The sequence below is a fragment of the Monopterus albus genome, unplaced genomic scaffold, assembly GCF_001952655.1.
Source record: "Monopterus albus unplaced genomic scaffold, M_albus_1.0 scaffold98.1, whole genome shotgun sequence".
Classification (NCBI taxonomy): Eukaryota; Metazoa; Chordata; class Actinopteri; order Synbranchiformes; family Synbranchidae; genus Monopterus; species Monopterus albus.
The window spans coordinates 2,657,533-2,675,573 of NW_018127978.1; the positions used below are offsets into that span (position 1 = coordinate 2,657,533).

The 18,041-nt window shown below is 41.2% G+C and overlaps 1 protein-coding gene across 1 annotated transcript; it reads left to right on the forward strand.

The window, feature by feature from the left end:
- The first annotated feature begins 1,275 nt into the window (after positions 1 to 1,275).
- LOC109965285 (L-rhamnose-binding lectin SML-like) lies at positions 1,276 to 14,164 on the forward strand. The gene is made up of 9 exons (XM_020609166.1): positions 1,276 to 1,299; positions 1,786 to 1,833; positions 4,069 to 4,113; positions 4,237 to 4,369; positions 4,498 to 4,601; positions 5,541 to 5,585; positions 8,778 to 8,910; positions 9,038 to 9,141; positions 12,906 to 14,164. Exons 1-9 carry the CDS (start codon positions 1,290 to 1,292, stop codon positions 12,914 to 12,916), a joined length of 633 nt encoding a protein of 210 aa, XP_020464822.1. The 5' UTR covers positions 1,276 to 1,289; the 3' UTR covers positions 12,917 to 14,164.
- Positions 14,165 to 18,041: the final 3,877 nt, after the last annotated feature.

Genomic DNA, 18,041 nt, shown 5'->3' on the forward strand with positions numbered 1-18,041 from the left:
AAATCCCTCACTTACACTATCTATTTGAAAATAACCAGTTCATATCATTTAATACACTGATCCAGAAGTACGGAGTTCAGAGAGAACAGTTCCTCCAGTACAGTCAACTAAAATCCATAGTTAAGTCAAAGATTAGTGTAACCAATAACCCACTACAACTTTCCAAATTAATTGAAGAGATTATGAAAATTACAGATTCCAAGAAAATAATATTGAACCTATATAAACTCATATCAGGTACAAATTCAACAATAGCAATACCAAAACTCAAATGGGAAAATGATTTAACTCTCTCCCTCAGCTCCAGCTTCTGGACAGAAATGTGCAATAACATCTTTTCTATGATCAGCAATGTAAACTTACAACTTATACAATACAAGACCATTTACAAGACCCATATTACACAAAGTGTAAAATGGGTTTCACTGACAGGCATCTATTAACAATGCAAAAAGATTGCACTGACAATTATTTTCATGCTACTTGGACCTGCCAACCAGTTCATTCCCTCTGGATAGCAGTGACAGAGAAACTCTCCACCATCTTGGGCTGTAAAATCCTCCTTCTCCATCACTTTGCTTGTTCGGTAATATCACAGAAGTTGACCACCTACCAATTAAATACAAAAACCCACTTCTCATTTCTCTAGCTATTGCCAAGAAAACAATCTTTCAAAACTGGAAATTTAAAAAAAAATCACTACATATAAACCAATGGACCAACCTTTTGATAGAATACATCACATTAGAGAAAATGGCATCTACAGTACTTACAAGAAAAGTTTATCAGCTTTTAATGACACATGGAACCCATTTTTAACACATTTCAACTTGAACCAAGCACCTGGGGCTGAGGCCACACACATTTCCATCAATTTAACAAGCTGCTTTTATTGGTAGTACTCATCATTGTTATTGTTAATATTTTTTTCTCCTTCTCCCTTTCTTGCCCTTCATAGACTGCATAAATTGGAAATACCCACACTTATCAGAAAAATTAGGACTTGTACACAAATCAGCAGGGTAATATGTAAAATGACAAAAATCACCTCTGGGAGAAATGGATTTGTCTTTTGAATTTTTAGGTGGCCCATTGTTAACATAGATGGGGTGGGGTATATGACCTATTTTGCAACCAACCACCAGGGGGCAATGAACTTGTGGTGGCTTCACTTTTGTGACCTGTCATGTCATCCACTTTTATATACAGTCTATGCACATAAGTAATGACATACTTAAACTTTTAACCTGCATTTTTCTTTTTCAGTGCTGGCAGCAACATGCTTGCTTATGGGTTCAGGTAAATGAATGTTTGATGTGTATGACCATGCTTGCACATATTTTTCATGTCTTTGTCTTAAACTCATACTTCCGTCTTAATTCCATTTAGACATTTTTGATAATAACTGAGTCAACAGCTTTAAACAAAAAGAAGTTACTTTAACTGTGTGAGACATTTATACAGACATGAACTATCTTTTCCTCTGACCCTTCATCTGAAGCGTCCAATCACCAGTTGATTTTCGGCAAAGGGATGTGTCAGCCTATAAAAGACTTAAGATTATGGCTCCTCCAGGCAGCCCTCTTACTCCTTGATCCTTACTCCTCAGAGCAGGAATAAGAGCTTTGAAGATGGTGGACCAGAACAACTTCCGGATTGAGCAAGAATCAAGGAGCAAGGGAACTAGGAGTTAAATAAGGATATTATATATAGTAATTGTTCACAAACTGTTAAACAATCTTTTCATTTCAAGCTTCTAAGGCAAACTTGATTTTCCCTCCACAGAGAGAGTGAGCTCCTGTGATGACCACCATTTCCAGTGCCTGAACTGCGGTATGAACACCTAAAAGTACATATATATTACACTGTATTTAAAGGCATGTTATAATAGTTTTTGATTAAATATTTTATAATTGAAGACTTTTGATAGCTGAAAGTGACATACTGTTCATCTCTCAAATTAGATGCACTGCATAAATTCTAAAAGAGCAATTTAATTAATTTACATAGAATGTTGCACTTTTTGCAATAGAGAGTCTTGTTTGGTCCTAGGTCAGTGACTGGGAGAATTTCCTAAACTTTTTTAAAAACAAAGTACTTGATATCAGAGCTGCTGTCTGTCCATCTGCTGTGAAAACACTGCAGTTCTAAATTCCCTTTAACCTATAACCCTGAATGAACTGCTTTATATTTCTTCTATCATCTTCTATGAAAACCACCATTTGCTCCCTCAATGCAATCCTGACAAACACTATTGGCATATTGGCCCCAGCATCCTGTCAATCATCAATAGCTCCTTGAAAAATGCTATTGTTCAGCCACTTTTGCACAATCTAGATCTATCTATCCTCAACAATTATAAACCGATCTCCAAACTTCCTTTTTTTTCAAAATTTTTTGAAAAAATTGTTTATATGCAGCTAGTATTCCACTTGGCTGAAAACTGCATCACTGAAAAATCAGTCTGGCTTCAAACCTCATCGCAGTAGAGAATCTGCCTTACTGAGAGTAACTATCAACCTCCTTTTAGCTGCAAACTTGAGAAACTGCTCCATCATCCTAAATGGAGCTTCTGACAAGGTAGACCATTCCATCCTAATTCACAGGTTAAAACTGTGTGCTGGGGTCTCTGGTTCTGCTTTAAGTCGGTCCTCATATTTATGAGACAAATCCTTTAGTGTTTCAGTTGGCTACTCCTCTCTATCCTTAGCCTCCATCCCTTGTGGACTTCCCCAAGGTTCTACACTTGGGCCAGTCTTGTTTTCAATTTATATGATCCCATTAGGTATTATCATCTGAAAACACAACATTTCATTTCATCGTTCTGACAGATCTACCTCCGCCAAGAACCAAATAACTAAATCTCATGCAAAAAACCTTTGATTCATATTTGAAGTTCAACAAGCAAATCAATCAGCTTGTAAAGTCAAGCTTAAATCACTTCCAGACTGTGACCATCTAGTTTAGTTCTCTGCATCTCTGACCCAGTGAAAGTCATCCATGCCTTCATTTCCACCCACGCCCAGAGGTGGAAAGTAACTAATTACATTTACTCAAATACTGTATTTAAGTACAATTTACGGAATACTGACAATATTGGAAATTGATTGCATGAAGCCTTTGCTGTTCATGTTCACCACCCTGCATGTTAATGACACTCACATTCACGTTGTCTAGATGTAAACTGATCTGTTTGGTTCATGATTCACTCTGAGGAATCTACAGGATCTTTCTTTAATGCAATATTCATTTTCAGTTCAATGAGTGCATTCTTTTAGCATGGTCATGCACGGCACTGGACAGGATTGTGTAGCAAATGCAAATAAAGACAGAAAGGACACCGTAGCCTACACGAACTTGAATTATCCTAACCAGGGTTGGCAAGCTAATAGAGCACTCTGTACACTTGTCAGGTGGATGGTGCCCCTTGCAAAAGGCATATGGTGTTCTCACAGAGCATAATCTCCTCTATGCTGTTGTCTTCCCCAGTTGAGCTAATAATGGCTGGGATTCTGGCAATGATATGCATCCCTGCACAAGCAACAAAAGTGTGCACATGAACACAGGCTACCACATGTGCTGACAATAGGTGCAGCTTTCATGCAATCTCCAAAGCTGCACCACAGGTCAGGATTTGCAGACACCTTTTCTTCACATTCTCTCATAGTCGCCACTTGCATGGCACAACTGAAGTGTAGATGTAGTGGGAATGTTATAGAAAGCCTGTGGTGGAAGAAGTACTCAGATCCCTCGTAAAAGTAGCAATACAACAATGTATAAATACTCTGTTACAAGTAAAAGTCCTACATTCAGAATGTTACTACATCATTAAGGGAGGATCACATACCAGCCGGATGAGCTGGCTCTGTATGTGATCAGAGCAGGGACCAAGCAGAGTCTTGCCACTGATCAGCCAGGGCTATGTGATGGGCCAACTGGCTTTTTACTGTAGACAGCCAATCTGTGGTATGACTACTATGATGGGGAACAGCAGTGATTTAACCAAATGGCCAATCTCTCCACAGTCTAATATCTGATGTTTAATATGATATCATTTTACTTTGACAGCTCACACTGTGGCATGTGAGGGTTTAGTGGCACACCTGAAGTGTGGTAAGAACACATTTTCTTTTTTTTTGTATAGTTGTGTATAGGTTTGACATACACATATTTTCATTACATTTCAGCACCCATAATATCTTACTTGCTGCCAACCTTTCTTTCTCCTTTTCTCAGCTGAAGGAGAGGTCATATCTGTGGACAGTGCTAATTATGGACGTCATGACAAGACTACATGTGCCTCTGGACGACCTGACTCTCAGATCCAAAATGTCCAGTGCTCAAGTCCCACTAGCAAAGTTGCTGACAGGTGCAAATGCAAACTGTTTTTGATAAACAATGGGGATAAATGCCATTCATGCTCACCTTGTTGCAAATGATGCCCATACTTCCCACTCTTTGGTGCCTGTATTTACTAACATCCCTCTGCATCTACAGATGTAATGGGAAAAGCACCTGTGATGTCAGTGTGAACAACTCAGAGTTTGGAGACCCCTGTGTTGGCACTTACAAGTACCTGGAGGTGACCTACAAATGTCAGCGTAAGTAGCTCATTAGAACCAAAGCTTTCACTAGCAGGGACCTGCCTGCACTAGGTACAAATGAAAATCTAAGGCTATGCAATGCTTGTACTTGGATGCTTGTGCAGTTGATGGTTCTGGGGAATGTTGAAGAGGTCCAGAGTGCCACTGAGTAGCGGAGGTGTGAATAGCTCTAATTAGCAGCTGAACAGCAGTGAAACAGCCTCTCTGACTCCAGTCTCATATAGCTGGATGTTTTAAAAGAAAAATCCCTCAGGATTGGCTAGTAGATCTAGTGGTATACCTGCTGCTATTGGTCACTTGGGGTCATAATAATACAGGCTTAGGTAAATCCCTCCATTACATTAACAACAACAACAATAATATATATGTAATTGTTGTACTAGGAGCTACATTTATTGGGGAAAGAAAAAACTTTTGAGGAACATACTATTTAAAGCAGCTTTATTAATTCATTGAAGAAACACTCTGAATCAAACGCTGTATCAAACCAACTGGCCTAGCCAGTAGCGCAAAGTGTCCAGCCCTCTCTGGAACATTAGCCTTATGGCTGGGGTAGCTGGAACCTGGGGCATCAGATGAAGGTTTAAATGTCATTTTGCTGTCTCAGAGTCATGTGAATATGTTAGCATTCTGCCCAAATGTGGTCCAGTGTGCACACAGGTGTGATTGGTAGTTGTGTATTTTGGATAGGCTTGAGAATTGTTGGACTGACCACATTCTGTTGCAGACAAGTGTTAAATGTACACAGAGACTGCTCTGTGCAATATGACACTGTAATAGCATTCACTGTGACCACATGCATGTGATATTTTAGAAAGCTAGTCTGGTACAACTACTATGATGGGGAAACAGCAGTGATGCAGAGGTGTAACTGTAGTGCATATCTCTCCACATTCGAATATCTGATGTCTACTATGATTCATTCATGTTTGACAGCTCACACTGTGGCCTGTGAGGGGTCTCTGGCACACCTGAAGTGTGGTAAGGTCACATTTTCTTTTTTTATGAGTATGTGAAGGGCATTTGTTGACTTTGTATTTACTACCAGTCAAAAAGTTTGACACACCTACTCATTCTAGGATTGTTTTTATTTGTACTATTTTCTACATTGTAGAACAAAACTGAAGACAAAAAACCTATTAAATAACATATGCAATTCCGTAGTAAATGAAAAGGAAAAAAGGAAATAAAAATACTTCATGTTTCATAGTTTAGATTACATACCCTTGATTACAGCTTTATACACCATTGGCGTTCTCTCAGCCAGCTTCATGAGGTCTTGAAGGAGTTCCTACACATAGTATGCTAAGCAATTATTGGCTGCCTTTCCTATACTCTGTGGTTAAACACATCCCAAACTGTGTCAGGTAGGTTAAGGTTGGGTGATTGTGGAGGCCAGGTCATCTGATGCAGCACTCTATCATGTTCCTCCTTGGTCAGACAACCCTTTTAGCATGGAGATGTGTTTTGGGTCATTGTACTGTTGAAAAGTAAATAATGGTCCCACTAAGCATAAACAAGATGGGATGGCATGTTACAGCAAAATGCTGTGGTAGCCATGCTGTTTAAGTGTGCCTTGAATTTTAACAACAGTATCACCAACATTATACTCCCACATCATCACAAAGACATGTCAGTTTGAACTAAAATCTTTTACAACTTTAAAATTTTTAATTAATTATTTATTTATTTTCAGTTTTTGAAATATTCAATATTTGAAACATATTAAAGCTCCAAACACTGCTTGAGGTTTCATGACAGAGATATTCACTCAATAATTGACTACCATGAACCTGCAAACAGAGTTCCCTGCAGACCTCCCTCTTTCATGCTATTAATCCAGGATAAGACCCCAAAACCTCCCAAATAACAACAACCTGCAGTTATTGTGGCAGTTACCCCCTTAACCCTCAGATGTTACTGTACTGAGAAATGTATATAAACCAGTACACTCTGACCCTTTGAGGGTCAAAGGTCAAAGTGTTTATTTGTCATATGAAGTTAGAAAACGTGTTTCCCTGTACAATGAAATTCTTACTTTGCCGTCCACATGAATGCCACAAAATGCAAATGAAATATAAAGTAGATGAATAAGTAACACAAAATCTAAGGCACTTTAAGCAGTAAATGTGAAGATATAATAAAAATATATAAGAATATAATAGAGAATGTATGCTGCATGGGAGCAGCATGTGCGGTAGTCAACACTCAATGTGCAATTATGCATGTGCAAACTGAGAATGTAAACAGTACAGGTCGTCAGTACATGACGTATTTCCTGGTAATAAACTCCTGACAGCTGTTTAGGAGTCTGATGGCAGTCAGAAAGAAAGAGTTTTTCAGTCTAGTGGTCCTGCATTTCACACTTCTGAACCTCCGGCCAGAGGGTAGGGATGTGAGCAGTCCATGCTGGCGGTGGGTGGGGTCCTTGAGGATGGAAGCAGCTTTCCTATGCACCTTTGGTGGTAAATGCTCTGCAGAGAGGGCAGTGGAGTCCTGGTGATCTTCTCCGCAGTCTTTACTACTCTCTGTAGGCGCTTGCGGTCCATAGCAGTAGTGCTGCCATACCAGACAGTGATGCAGCTGTTCAAGATGCTCTCGATGATGCAGCTGTAGAAGTTGCAAAGGATCCTAGGCGACATGTAAACCTCCTCAGCCTCCTCAGGAAGTACAGCACACGTTGGGCCTTCTTGACCAGCTGTGTGGTGTTGTGTGTCCAAGTGACATCCTCACTGATGTGGACGCCCAGTTATTTGAAGCTGCTCACCCTCTCCACTTCAAGCCTCGGGATTAAGAAGTGTTACATTTTGTCTGAAATAATCAATAAAAGCTGTGGCAATTGCCACTTAAGACCATATTTGCTTTGCACTGTATCTAGTTGACATAAGGTGTTATTAAGGATAGGAAATTTAAAGGATAGTGTAAATTATGTAATAAGTGAACAGCTGGATATTTTGTATAAAATATTTCCTGATATAACTGTCTAAAAATCATTTTAGCAGTTCAATCTTGGCCTATTGTCAACCCTGTGAACTGTTATGTAACCTCAAAACACTCACTGGGAATTAGGTAATCAAACACTCACTGAGAGTTGGGTAATCAAACACTGAGAATTTTGTGCCTATATGTGTGGCAGTTAACCACAGAGAGTATTAAACCTTTTCAGGAATTTTATATAGATGCTTAAAAGAGTTACAGCAAAGCAGCAAGCAATAAAATATAAACCTTAAAATCATCAATAATTGCCTTAATTGGCTTACAACCTAAATAAATTAACAACTGCTATATCTAAACATCACTATTATACTTATCAAAATTGTTATGGTTGAGCTAAGCTCTTGATCTGAATGAAAGTCAAAGATATTCTCACTGAATGCTGTTCTCAGATGGCTCAAGGTGGGGTGGTGGCAGGTTGAGCAATCGTTTGTTCCTTCTTTTCAATCTTCAAAACTCTCAGAGAGAAATATAGGAAAATTTCAGACAGACAATGTTCTTCTTGGTCAAATCTTCTGTAACTCAGGAAACATAAAGATATGAAACTGTCTAACACAACGGTCTTCTTTTGGTCCAAATCTTCTTTCTTCTGAGAAACACAGAAACAATCAAATGAGCAACATCGATCCTCTTCTGCTCCACTCCTCTTTCTTCAAACAAGCCATCTTCCCCCACAGGCTGGGGTGTATTGTGGCATTCTGTTAAAATTCTTCATTTCTTCATCAATCATCTTTTAAGCAGGAATTCACTTTTTTGTCTTTCTGAACTGTGAAGCTTTGCCACAGACATCCATTTCACCCTCACAGGCCAGGTGCCTGCGAGGGAGCACCCACAGAGGGGTGCTCTCCCGGACTGCCTCTCCGCAGTCCTCGGTCTTCTGGAAGTCAGACAGTCGGACAGAGCCTCCGACCGCAACCGTGAAAGAACTTCCGTCCCTCTTTTTGCCTGGGTTTTTAAAAGATTCTGGTCTGAAAACTATTCCAGGTCACGACCTCATGAAGCTGGTTGAGAGAATGCCAATTGTGTTCAAAGCTGTCATCAAGACAAAAAGCAGCTACTTTGGAGAATAGAAATACATTTCTTCTGTATTTTTAGTTCTTAGACTTTTTTGTTTACTACATGATTTCTTTGCATTTCTTTCCTCTCTACTTATTCGACCTTTGTCCTTCCTTTTCTCAGCTGAAGGACAGATCATATCTGTGGACAGTGCTAATTATGGACGTCATGACCAGACCACATGTGTCTCTGGACGACCTTACTCTCAGATCCAAAATGTCCAGTGCTCAAGACCCACTAGCAAAGTTGCTGACAGGTGCAGTTTCCTACTGTTTTTTAATAAACTGTGGGAATGAATGCTATACATGTTCATTTCTTCACATGGTACTCATATTTCCCATTCTTCAGTTCCTGTGTTTACTAACATCCCTCTGTATCCACAGCTGTAATGGGAAAAACAGCTGTGATATCAATGCAAACAACTCAGAGTTTGGAGACCCCTGTTTTGGCACTTACAAGTACCTGGAGGTGACTTACAGATGTCAGCGTAAGTAGCTCAAGGGCCTTTCAAGGCAGTTGTAACATTTAATTGAACCACATTCCTGTCTTTAATTACATTTTAGATATAGCATTTCTCCCAAACAAAATTGATTTCTATGATAATTAAAGATATCCACAATAACATCCTTACTAGTAGATGTTACAATTTTGATTTTACTAGTCAAATCTCTTTCAAAAGTATAAGTGGCCTTTTTAACATTTAACCTCCAGGCTGGATATACATTGGGCAGGTACCAGTTCTTGTGAAAAAGAACATGTCAGATATCCACAATGTCATTTTATATTCACAATATCATTTTTGATATCCAAACTGTTAATTCTGATTATTACTAACAGAATTTATATTAATTTTCATTATTTGTTTATGACCTGCCCAAATGTAATGGTCGGCTGTTATATTCCTAACAATCATCAATCTTTAGACTAATCTATGATGGTGTAAAACATCCACATTTCCCTATAGTTAGAATTATTTAATATATCAGACTGATATTAATTTAATTAAAGAAAAGAGGATTAATACACACACACACACACACATATAATAAGCATAATCATAAGGTTTATTGCCAAGTATCAAAATTTGTATTTATCAAAATACAAGGAATTTGACTCTAGTCCAATGGCCCCCGATGTGCACAACAATAAAAACAGAATAAATACAGAATATATACAAGTTGAGAAACCACACATTAAAAGAGCGAAATTTGGACTAACTGTTCATAAGCGTGATGGCCCGAGGGAAGAAACTGTCTCTGTGTCTGGCTGTTTTGGCGCACAGTGACCTGCAACACTATCCATAGGGGAGGAGTTCAAAGAGTTTGTGTCCAGGATATGAGGGGTCTGCAGAAATCTCCTCTGCCCTCCTTTTGACCTGTGAGGTGTACAGGTCCTCCATGGAGGGCAGACTGGCATTGATTTTTTTCACAGCCCTGACTGTCCTCTGGAGTCTGTTCCTGTCTTGATTGTTGTCAAGCCAAACCAGGCAGAGGTGGAAGTGTAGATGTCAGGGCCGCTCAGCGGCCGCTGCCTCTCCTCCGTCTTTCTCTCCTCTGCTCTCTCTATCATGTGGGCTCTGCACCTCAGCTGTGTTGCATTCCAGTAATTAGCAACTGGTTTGTCGATGCACACAGCTGGGGTGCATCCCGATGATTACCTTCCCCTCCTTATATAAACCTCTGGCAGACGCTCCGTCTTTGCCAGAACATTAACATAGTAACGCGGACTGTACATGTTGGTAGAATGCTACTGGCTTGACTCTACCACACTAGCTACGAGCTACGCTAATTCCCAGTACACTACACATTTTGGTAGAATGCTACGCTGACAGACACTTTGCGTTTTGGCTTGACTCTACCACACTAGCTACGAGCTACGCTAATTCCCAGTACACTACACATTTTGGTAGAATGCTACGCTGACAGACACTGTGCGTTTTGGCTTGACTCTACCACACTAGCTACGAGCTACGCTAATTCCCACTACACTACATATTTTTTGATTCGTCTCCGGAGCATTGCTACATGTTATGGACAATACTTACCCTGTGTAGATTCCTGCCGTTAGTTTGTGTGTTTACCTGTTCGTCCTGGTCTCCTTAGTTATCACTACCCTTCCCTGGTTGTAAGTATTATGGACCCTGTTATGTTATCACTTTGTTTGTATTTATTCCAATAAACCACCTTTTTTTTGTACTAGCACCTGGGTCAGCTATCTTGAGTCCAACCCCAGTTCTCCCTCACCCTCCTGGTGAGGGGGACTAACCATAACAGTAGAGAACAGACTCAATTATTCCTCTGTAGATCTGGATCAACAGCTCTTGAGGCAGGTTGAACTTCCAGAGTTGACGCAGGAAGTACATCCTCTGCTGCACCTTTTTAATGATGGTGCTGATGGTGGTTGTCCACTTCAAGTCTCGAGAGATTGTAGAGCCCAGGAACTTGTAGGACTCCACCCCTGAAACAGAGCTGCTGAGTATAGTGTATGGTATAGTATAGGTCTTTTGAGGTGCAGTTGTTGGTTTAGAGGGAGAACAACAAAGGGGAGAGCACACATCCCTTGGGTGGAAGGGGTGGGGGGGTGGGCACCTGTGCTGATAGTCCAGGTTCTAACTGGTTCTAATCTGAGCATAGGTCCCTGGTGAGTCTAGAAGTTGCAGGATGTAATGCAGTGCCATGTTGATTGCATCATCCACTAACCTATTTCCTCAGTAGGCAAACTGCAGGGGATTCAATTGGGGGTCTGTAATGGCCTCCAGGTGGACCAATACCAGTCTCTCAAAACACTTCATGACTACAGATGTTAGAGCGACAGGTCTGTAGTCATTCAGTTCCTTCATGGAGGGTTTCTTGGGAACTGGGATGATGGTGGAAGATTTAAAGGAGGAGGGAACTACACAAAGTTCCAGTGATCTATTGAAGATCTGTGTGAAAATGGGAACCAACTGGCTGGGACAGACTTTCGGGCAGGAGGGAGTCACATTGTCTGGGCCTGGTGCCTTTCTGATTTTTTGCTTTTAAAAATGCTACACACATATTTTTCACAGACCCTCAGACAGCAGGAGGTAAAATATATCCAAATGAAGTGTGCAGTCAAAAAAAATCAGCTTTAGTGAGAGAGAGATGTAGACTTCTGCCTCTGAAACCTACAATAAAACTCATTCAGCTTGTCAGCCAATTGAGAGTTCTCTACGGCAGCTGTCTACACTGCTGTGTGTATGGGGTAGACTTTGAAATTATGCTGTGCTGATGGAGAAACAACAACTACTATTAATTTAAAAAGAAATATTCCTTACATCTAACTAAACTATTGAGGTCAAACTAGGCCCCAGTGAAGTCATTAAGAGAAAAAAAACCAATAATACTTATTTATTCTAAACTACCAGGCTGAACTCATTTTGGACTTCACACCTTGAGTGAAAGGTAATGCGTTCTATTACTCACGGGCAGCAGCAGCCACCAGTTCAAACTGGGTGAGATACGCCTCCCAGCTGCCCTTGCCAGAGAACTTTGGCATCTTCACTCCAGGGGGCTGGGAAGAAGACAGTATGCTGCAGAGCGGTGTTCCCCACACCTCCTTCTGGTTGGGTCGTCGTCAAGGTTGGGGTTCGTCCTGCTGCCCCTAGCACAGACTGACTTGCTTGCAGTTCTGGAACACCCAGCTGGTCGGCTGGTGCTAGTTCTAGAAAAACTGAATTACAGATATCTGCAATACATCCACTCTAGCGATTCAGTGTTAAAATGACTCACCATACTTTTGTGCTATTTCACTCTTGACTCAAATCCAGCGAAATATCATGTATACAATAAGTCTGTAGAATCACTAATAAACATTAACTTTGCAAACAGGTTACGGATGCTGCCATATTAAACTGTACAGTGCCATTCTGTTTGACAAAATGGTCCCCTTACTATCATTTTTTGGGGGCCCTCATCCACAATTTATGATCTTGGATAGATGATCAGTGGATAGAGTTTGCTAAGTTGCCATGGAGATCATACTGTTTTTTTCAAGAGATAAAAACTGCATCTGATAAAGACTATGAGATGTGGTTGAAGGCTCTGAAAAATAGAAGTAAGTTGACTTTGAGTTAAAATTGTTTGTCAAACTACTATTTCCAAAGTCAAATGTGCATTTTACACCCAGTGTGTAAAGTGATGTTTATAAAAGTCTATAAAACAGTCAGTGACAATTTTTGTGCCAGTAATTTCATTCATCTGTCATAAGTCAATATTTTATGTTCTTTTGCAGATCCTGTTTGAACCAGATCGCTGACATCCCAATACATTAATAAAAGCTTTGAATTAAATGCATAACAATGTAATCAAGAAACCAATCAAATGATCATAATTAAATTATAAATACACTTTATGGCCAAAACTATGTGAACTATGAAAACTACGTGCTGAACATTTCACCCATTTATGATTCTGGTCTTATTTATATGGAGATGGCAGCAAACTGCTGCTGTTTCTCCTTCAAGGTGACTTTTTTGATTTAAGCCCCCTTTACACTAAACTCAAATGGGCTGGCAAAATGCTACTCCTGTGTTCTTTTTACACAGAGAGCCTACCAGCATCTTGTTGTTGTGCCAAAATCTGTTCCCTTCAAGATATACATATTTCCCCTAACATTATCATTAACCATGACCACTGGGGGATTGAGATGGGTTTCAGCTGTTAAAACACAATTTTAACAGCTGAAACCCATCTCAACAGGTTAACAGATTTCAACACAAGACCAGTATTAGAGGCATGACATTTAATGTAATGCCCACCAGAACATAGTTTACAGCCATGCATATAACAAAGCATACTGATGTTGCATTGATATGCATTTCGCCTTTGAGATGTGTTTCTCCTATCTTAAAAGGTTTCATAGCTGCTTCTTCATTTAAATTGCTGGGAGCCTAGTGCAATGTGCAGATTTGTTTTAATCTGTTTTTGGCATTTAGGTTGTTGTTGGTTTGGCACCTGTTAAAGTATTTTGGATGTGCATGCTCTGTATTCAGTTTTGTTCCCCTTATATTTTAACCTGAACCATGTTTAACAGGGAACACATCTTGAAGGAGGAATAAATATCATTACACCACTGGTAACATTTTTGCTGTCAAATCAGCAGCTGTGGGTGAACAGAGTAGGGATGTGCTTTTGCTCAAACTGATCTAGGCAAAAATACGATGGCATTTTGCAGAGTCATCTTTGACCACAGAACAGAAAGTCAGAAAACTGCTGCAAAAGTCCTGCCTTGAATGAGCAGTGTAAAAGGGGCTAGTGACTATCTCATACCAGAACAGTCAAGTACAAACTGAAGTGTCCATATACTTTTGTTCATATAGTGTATATACAGGTCCTCAACAAACAAATTAATCTAAATGAAATTTAATTCAATGTCTTTGATTAATTCATTTTCTTTACTGCAGTCTTTTTCATTTTCTATTCTGTTATTCTACTGTAACTCTTTTAATTGTCCAGTACAATAAACTTGCCTTGCATTGACAACTTGCCTGGCTCCATTCAATAACACTAAATTATTACATAGTACAGTTGAATACCATAGCTACTTCTGAGAATACCAGGGTCATGTCCTTTGTAATATGTTTATACACTGCATACCATTGTTACATACTGTATATACTGTGCATACCACTCCTCCAGTGGTAGAGTGTCAAGGGGCGCAAGTGGTGCTGCTGCTCTCAAGCTCATGCCGTCTGGCAACCAGGGCGGGTTTTCAGGACAATGAGAATGTTCAGTACTGTACTGTACTGTACAGCAATACAAAGTCAGTTGAAGGACTAATCACATGCTACCATTAAGGTTATCATTATTTTACCTCCTTATAGGTTACAACTGCATTTGCACCACCCACAGGGCATGCAAAGTTACCTAAATCAAACACACACTCATGTAGAACTTCAGCTAGCTTCAGGAAAATGCTTACATTAGTGCATTCATTTGAAAGGCCAGAGACATACAAAAGCAAGACATACAAAGGCATGCAGTTGCAATTAATTAAAGTAATTATTCCATAATATGGATTACTACAATAGCTGAATAAGGCTATTTGCAGTATACTAACATTATATCAAATTAAGTGAGTGTGCAATCATGCATGTGCAAAATGCATATGTAAACAGTACAGATGGAATTACATGAGGTAGATTCTGAGTCAGCTGTTTAGGAGTCTGATGGCAGTCGGAAAGAAAGAGTTTTTCGGTCTAGAGGTCCTGCATTTCACACTTCTGAGCCTCTGGCCAGAGGGCAGGGATATGAACAGCCCGTGCTGGGGGTGTGTGAGGTCCTTGAGGATGGAGGCAGCTTTCCTATGCACCCTGCGGTGGTAAATGCTCTGCAGAGAGGGCAGTGGAGTCCTGGTGATTTTCTCCGCAGTCTTTACCACTCTCTGCAGGCAATTGCGGTCCATAGCAGTAGTGCTGCCATACCAGACAGTGATGCAGCTGTTCAAGATGCTCTCGACGATGCAGCTGTAGAAGTTGCAAAGGATCCTAGGCGACATGCCAAACCTCCTCAGGAAGTACCGCCACCATTGGGCCTTCTTGACCAGCTGTGTGGTCTTGAATGTTCAAGCGAGGTCCTCACTGATGTGGACGCCCAGTTATTTGAAGCTGCTCACCCTCTCCACTTCGAGCCACCGGATGAACCTCATGTCCACTATCATCTCCTTTGTCTTGTCTGTGTTGAGGGTGAGATTACTGTCCTTGTACCATGACACCAGACTGGCCACCTCCCTCCTGTAGGCTGCTTCGTCCCCGCCAATGATGCGACCTATCACTGCAGTATCGTTGGCGAACTTTAGGATGATGTTGTCTTTGTGGGAGGTGACACAGTTGTGGGTGAACAGGGTGTAGAGGATGGGACATATCCCTGTGGGGTGCCGATGTTCGTAACAATGCTGGCTGAGGTCCTGTTGCCAATCAGGACAGTCTGGGGCCTGCCAGTCAGAAAGTCCAGGAGCCAGTCACAGAGGGTGGGGTGCAGACCCAATGTGGACAGTTTGTGGGTGAGTTTGTGGGGGATAACTGTGTTGAAGGCGGAGCTGTAGTCAATGAAGAGTATCCTGATGCAGGAGTCTCCATTTTCCAGAGTGTTCTTGCCCCGAGTGGGAATGTTCACATGTTGGTAATATTTGGGGAATACAGTCTTTAAATGGCACTGGTTAACCACTGGCCTGTTGTTGTTCAGGCAGGTGACCGGGCTCTTCTTGGGAAGGGGGACGATGGTTGTGGTCTTAAAGCAGGTGGGCATGTTGCTCTGGCTGAGGGCAGGTTGAAGATGGTGGTGAGAATATCAGCCAGCTTGCTGGCATATGCCCTGAGAGCCCTCCCAGGGATGCTGTCTGGTCCTGCTGCTTTACAGGGGTTGATCTTCCTCAGGACTTTGCATACCTGGCCTGGTGAGACAGTTAGTTGGGTAGCTGTTAGGGTTATTTTATCATAAACAAACGGACTGAGTAGACTGAGGCCGATTTTCTTTATATAAGGATTTTAATACTTGCAGCAAGCACTGAGCATTCAATACATACAGTTCAGTTGCATGGAAACAATGCTCAGAAAGATGGTCTCAGCTGAGCCTATTTATACAGTCAAGTTGATACTGTGGCAGTTCAAGAATTCAATCCCTGCTATAAGTCTCTGTCTACCAGACAGAGCTGGGTGCTGTCACACACTTTTCTGCATACTCATGGTCTGGTATTTGTGAGAACTATGTGTGTCAGCTCAAGCACAAATACATCATCTGCTTTAAACCAAAACACTTGCACGTACAAATGTATAACATCTTCTTGAGCATTTGAACAAGCCATAACACAACATTTTCCTAACAATAACTTAGGTAACTTTGCATGCCCAGTTAGTTGTGTATGATGACACAGGGGTTGGGTGGGCCAGGTGTGTGCGTGCTTCCTTTCTGTGCTGTAGCTGGAGGTCTCAAAGCGGGTGTAGAAGGTGTTGAGGTCATCCGGCAGGCTGTTTGTGGGGCTAATGATGCTGGTGGTGGTCCTGTAGTCTGTGATGTGCTGCAGGCCTTGCCACATCCGTCCAGAGTCAGCAGTAGAATAGAAGCCTTTCAGCTTCTCTCTGTACTGCCTCTTGGCTGCTGTGATGGCTTTCCTCAGTCTGTACCTCGCAGCTTTGTACTCCGTCTCATCACCCGATCTGAATGCATGAGAGCGAGCACGCAGCATGTGGCGTACCTGACTGTTTATGCAGGGCTTTTGGTTGGGGAACCTCCTGACTTGTATGGTTGGCACAATGTTGTCAATACAGGTACTAATGTATCCGGTCACATACTCAGCATAATCCTGTACACTGACAGAAAAGTCCTCCGAGGTGGCTGCAGCTTTAAACACATCCCAGTCTGTCTGGGTGAAACAGTCCTGCAGGGTGTCTTCAGTCTCTGAGGTTAATTTGTTTGGTGATAGGGTTTGTTTGTTTCAGTTTTTGTTTGTAAGCTGGTTACAGGAACAAAGAAATGTGGTCCGAGTGTCCGAGGTGGGGGTGGGGTGCAGCCCTGTATGCACCCCGATGTTACTTGTTAGGTAATTTCTTAGTTAGATAGATATTGATTAGAGATCTGTTGTATTAGAAAATGTATTGTAGCCAGGATGTCTTCCTCAGGCTGTAAAATGCAAGGTTAGTTAGAGCAGAGAAAGGCTGCAGTCAGGGACAAATGTTATTATGACGGTAAAAGTAACCATAATATTTGTCTTAATGTGTAATGTTATGTCAAATTGTTTTAGATACACACCACGAAAACAACAGCCACACACATTATTTTCTTCATGTTTTGTCTACTGCTCTGCTCAGCTGCCAAGCTGGCATATCAGGTGACGTCACGGTTCGACAGCCCAGAAATGATTAATATTGTATAGCAATGCTTGGTTCGGGGTCTTTTTCTGCTTCCGGGCTGCTTGGGCAGCCTGGGGTTGGAAGATCTCTGGACTTGAAGTGTTGATTCTTGCCTGTGACTCTTTGAATAAACCAGCACGGTTATATTTTTTATATACTCAAGTGGTCTGAGTCGTCCCTCTGAGTTCCTGGTTTGAAAGAACCGGACGAGGCTTTATAATAGAATAGAGCCATTAACTGTAAACATGATCTAGAGTGTTCTTGCCCCGAGTGGGAATGTTCACATGCTGGTAATATTTGGGAATTACAGTCTGTAGACTGCACTGGTTAAAGTCGCCTGCCATGATAAAACCAGCCTCAGGATGAGTCGTCTCTAGAGCGCTGATGACATTGTGAAGTTTGCTGAGAGCCGCCGATGGATTAGCTCTTGGGCTAACATACACAGCAGCCAGAAACACAGCACTATGCTCTCTTGCTAGATAACAGGGCTGACATTTCAGCAATAAAAACTCCACTTCTGG

Excerpts from the sequence above, each read along its gene's own strand:
- LOC109965285 (XM_020609166.1), top strand. Across the intron at positions 1,834-4,068 it reads TTTCCAGTGCCTGAACTGCG|CTCACACTGTGGCATGTGAG; the intron begins GTATGAACACCT and ends TTACTTTGACAG. Across the intron at positions 4,370-4,497 it reads ACTAGCAAAGTTGCTGACAG|ATGTAATGGGAAAAGCACCT; the intron begins GTGCAAATGCAA and ends CTGCATCTACAG.